This window comes from Diplodia corticola (assembly GCF_001883845.1).
Source record: "Diplodia corticola strain CBS 112549 chromosome Unknown scaffold71, whole genome shotgun sequence".
Lineage (NCBI taxonomy): Eukaryota > Fungi > Ascomycota > Dothideomycetes > Botryosphaeriales > Botryosphaeriaceae > Diplodia > Diplodia corticola.
This window is the reverse complement of record NW_017971550.1, coordinates 8,000-12,601: the sequence shown is the minus strand read 5'-3', so window position 1 is coordinate 12,601 and position 4,602 is coordinate 8,000. Positions and strand designations below refer to the sequence as shown.

At 53.3% G+C, this 4,602-nt stretch overlaps 2 protein-coding genes across 2 annotated transcripts; one reads left to right on the top strand and one right to left on the bottom strand.

Moving 5' to 3' along the window:
• Window positions 1-246: 246 nt before the first annotated feature.
• On the bottom strand, window positions 247-1,995 carry BKCO1_710004 (uncharacterized protein; the record flags this gene model as incomplete). Its single annotated transcript, XM_020278795.1, has 1 exon — window positions 247-1,995. The coding sequence occupies one exon, from the start codon at window positions 1,993-1,995 to the stop codon at window positions 247-249; it is 1,749 nt and encodes a 582-aa protein (XP_020126077.1).
• A 409-nt stretch (window positions 1,996-2,404) lies between these two features.
• Window positions 2,405-3,955, top strand: BKCO1_710003 (uncharacterized protein; the record flags this gene model as incomplete). Its single annotated transcript, XM_020278784.1, has 7 exons — window positions 2,405-2,419; window positions 2,590-2,664; window positions 2,721-2,903; window positions 2,958-3,054; window positions 3,105-3,194; window positions 3,249-3,356; window positions 3,411-3,955. 7 exons carry the CDS (start codon window positions 2,405-2,407, stop codon window positions 3,953-3,955), a joined length of 1,113 nt encoding a protein of 370 aa, XP_020126102.1.
• Between the last annotated feature and the right edge of the window lie 647 nt (window positions 3,956-4,602).

Below are 4,602 nucleotides of genomic sequence, written 5' to 3'. Positions count from 1 at the left end.
TAGATGGTAAGCCGCATTTTTCACCGTTGCCCGCTGATCACATACACCATCGACGCTGCAGTGTGAAGCAAGCTTGAGTTTCCATCATCTTCTTTCATTCGTCTATGTAGTGACTACCAGCTATTAGTATCACCTATATGCAAGCCTCAAGTCTATCTTGTTGCTTGCCGCATGTGATGAACAAACGCTCTATGTAAATTACACCCCCCTTTCCCAGAAACGGCAACCTCCACCCCCTGCAGGCTGTTATCGACCATATTCTCTGAGTCCCTTTCTCGGTGTCGGCTCGCCATCTCCTTCACTAAGAGGGAGCGAGTACCAATCGGTCTCAGTCTCGGTCTCCTTTAATTCCCGTGGTGTTTCTACTTCGGCGCCCTTGGTTACATCTTGAGCTGAGGTTTTGTTGTTACTCCGACCTCCCGTTCCCTCACGGGCTGCATCGCTTTGCTGCACTTCTTTCCGCTTGCGTATGTTCCTTACGGTCGGTCTACGCTGTCGTCTGTGCTGGGCAATCTCTTCGAGAAATGTCTCCTCGCTTTGAGTCAAGAACTGTTCTTTGATGGCTTGGAACGTGTCTCGGGTTTGCTGTTCTATTTCTTTCATGGTCTCCATGATAGATGCGTTGATTCGAGCCTGTGCATCTGGGGGCAGGACTCCATGGGCCAGAAAGAGCCGCATTTCCTCTCGGCGCTTCTCATAGACTTTAAATTCGCGTTTGAACGCCGCTCTTTCCGCTCTCTCGGCGCTTTTGATCTCTTCACTTCTGGAAATGAGATCGTTGGCTTCTTGGATTTCTTGGCGGAGCCTGCGCCGCTCTTCTATCTCTTGCTCTAGTCTCTTGTATTCGAGTTCAATATTCACAAAGTAGGGAGTATTCTGAGACACAAACTCCGCCTGGGATTCCCCCCAAAGCTCGGGATCATAGCCGTCGGTGCTGTTGTTGTTTTCATCTGCACTCGTATGGTTGAAACCGCCACCGTTCTCGGTGTAGCCATCCCCGATGCAAGTGAAGAGTATTTCGCCAGCTATTGCGTGTTCGGGCTCCCACTGAAAGCATATGGGGTATTCATCCAACCGGTACTGGTTCGGCAGGTATCCTGAGCCATCAAGGTATCGAAAAATTGCTTCGGTCAAGCCCATTATGTATTTGGAGCTTTCGTGATAGAGGTCGTGCTCAATCCTGCTCGTGGACTCGACTTTCCAGCTAAAATGCTGCAACGGCCGTGTCATCGGCTCGTTCTCGTCCTCAGTCGGCAGTTGGTCCAGTCGATCTGTGAGGGCCTTCATGAAGATCTCGACCTGCTCTGTTCTCTGGGGTGAAATTTCCCCGTGGCCGGCTGCCAGATACTTTCTTCTTCCCATGTCTGACGCCTTGGATGGTTGAATCAGCGTGTCAGTATCGACATAGCTAGCAAGCTTGTCGTATTTTCGTGAGGGATATTTAGCCATGACTTTCAGCATTTCCCTGAGTTCATTCGGCGTCGGTGCTTTACCCGACAGTTGGTCCACCAGGGTGAGGTTGTAGATTGCTGGCCGTTTGGAGTTGTTTGCTTTGTTGAATCGTAGTGTCTCGGCGGCCGGTCCAGTCCCTTTAGCCGCGAGGCTGATGTTCCCGACCATGATCTCGTTGAGGAGGGGTCCTGGCATCGTTGCAATCAATGGTCCTGTCATGTCCCACCACTTCTGCAAGGTCGTATTTTTCAACGCAGATCGCTTGTTCCTCTCGTCGACCCACACATGGCGTAACAAGTTGTGGTGGCTTTCCGCCAAAGAGTTCACATATCGATTTCCGGCAGAGAGAGCCGGCTGTACGTCCTCGGGTCCCTCACCAGGAGGCTCGGAGTTGGTGTAGTCTGTGGTCGTGTCTCCGACATCTGAATCAAAAGGCAGCTGGGTGTCCGGTTGGCGCGCAGGCCCCGCAAGCGCAGCATCGTCGGTGGCAAGGTTTCCTATATTGTCGCTCAGCGACACAGTTTGATGTGCGGCTCGTCGCATTGGATGGCCAGGCGCTTGGGGTGCACTCGGGCCGGTCGTGGTTAGTGTCGGGTGGTATGAAGCTGAGCGGAGAGTGAAGTGCTACCGGCGCGACGGCAGTTACTAGGTACCTAGATGCGACTGCGGTGACCTACGTCATCGACACAGAAGTGGCAGTTACGCCTGCCGGCCACCCACCCACCTGAGCGCAACTTAGTCAAAGACTGCAAGTCACGTGCTGCGGTGCTGCCCGCGGTCGCGCCCAAAATATCTGCAACTTCTTGCGCCTAGCTCACTCCTACTCTTTACACCCTTCTCGTCGACTTGACGATATCTTTTCGTATGTGCCCCAACGCGCCCGCCCGCCATGTCGTGGCGCATCATCCTACTAACGGCAAGTAAAGGAACATGTCAGACCGCCACCGCTCCCATGGCTCGCGCCGTTGTAAGTGCTCACCTTCCCGTTGCCACCTTCACCTTCACGTCTCAGTGGCCACGCTCACTCAAGTGTGCTGTGCCTGAGTCTGCCTGGGTGCTACCACTGCCTCGTCACAGATGCATACCCTGCTCATGTCACCCCGCCTCAACTTCACCTCTACTGATGCGTTCAAATAGACGACGACGACTACGACGACTACGATCGTTATCATCGACACCACCGTCGCTACGCTGATTCAGACCGCGGTTACGGTAGGCAATGATGCAAATACCTCTTCGGTTCATCATGTTGATTACTTTAATCAAAGGCTCGCGGCACCTGGGCCATGACTACAGAGACCCTTCGCCGGACCGTAGGCGTTATGAGATATCTCCGCCAAGGCATTACCACCGTCGCCAACGGAATGACTACTATCGGGACCACCGGGAGCCATCTCCAGATCACAGCCGTCACGATGCACGATACGTCTATTACGGCTCGCGTGCTATGCGTAGGTAGACCCAGACTGAGTTTCTATCGAGCTTGCTCTGACGAACAATGGTAGGGAGGAGGGAGGATGACTACTACTGGGACCATAGAGCCCCGTCCCCAGACTACAGCCGTCATGGCAGACACGATCACGGCTCGCGCCCTTTTTGTAGGTAAAATCAGACCACGTTTCTATCGAGCTTACGCTAACGAATAGTGGTAGGGAGGACGGAGGATGACTTCGAAGATCACAGAGAGCACTTTCCAGACAATACGGGCCATGCAGGATACGATTACGGCTCGCGCGCTTTGCGTAAGTAAAATTAAACCGAGTTTCTATCGAGCTTTCGCTAATGAACAGTAGTAGAGAGGACGACTGATGACTTTGAAGAAGAACATGACCGTGACCAACGCCCTTATACGGATGACTATCGCAACCACAGAGAGCCCTTGTCATATGAACAGGGCGATTCACGTGAGTAAAATCAGATTCAATGTCCATCGAACTTGAGCTGACGAATAGTTAAAGAGAGGACGCATGAGGACGTCGGTGACGACGACGACGACGACGACAAGTCAATCACTGAGCTGATCGCCCAGCTCCGTCGTGAACACCTCGAACCAGTGAAACGCCGTTACGAGAGATATCTGGAATACGAAGCAGAATCATCCAGGATCTTTGCCGGAGCTGACCAACTTGCTGCACCATCGGAGGCACCACAACAGCCCGAGCAATGCGCCCCGTCAGAGAACAAGGAAGACAACTACCCGCCACCACCAAGCGGCCAAGTGAAGCCGCAAATGCTGAAGCCGCGGAGACTTTACGACTCACTCAAGACCGGTTGTCCGCCTGGATTGCCACATGGGATGGGCGTGTGCAAGTGGTATAACTTGAAACCGGGTTACTGCATGGTGCCGGATTGCCCCAACAGGCATGAGTTTTCCGATGCTGAACTGGACGCACATGCCAAGAAATACGGAGAAGCGGGGGAACAATTCAGCAACCACATCCGTGGCATGAGGTCTTACAGGATTTCACGGGAAGGCTCCGGAGTGGCAGGGGGAAAGGAATGAGGGAAATCGGGCCACCGCTGCCCATGTGACAACCGCTACGGGACATGAACCTCTTTGATACCATACCGAAAACCAACGGCTATCCAACAAGAGTTCCCTAGCTTAGCTTGAGGACAAGAAGGGCCAGGAGTAGGGCCGAGAGGAAAAGGGGACCAGGGAAAGGATGGCGCAGCTCCTCGTGGGGAGAGGCCGCGGCGGTGCCGCTACTCTTTTTGGGTGGTTTTCATAGTACACTCCTTTCTTTCTTTTTCCCAAAAATCCATAGATAATTTTACCAATGCGAAAATGAAATTGAATCAGAACCAAAGCTCTGGTCTCATTGAAGAACAGTGAATATATGACTTTGATCTACTTGCTCTCGCACGATAAGGCTGTTTGGACGGCCTTCGCGGTCGTTTCAAGCGCCGATTGGACGTAGGTGATCGCAGCCGCAAGAGGCCGTAGATATCTTGGGCGCCGGAGCGGCACGCAGCACGCAGCACGCAGCACGTGACGCGCAGTCGCGCTGGCCGCTCGCATGCCCATAAATATCTTGCGCGCGCCTCCAACCCTCGAACCTTCTTCCTCTTCATCCTTTTGAACATCCACCACCGGTATGTCTGCTCCTTCGTCAGTGGCGCTTTATCGCCTCCTTCTCCTCCCCCCCC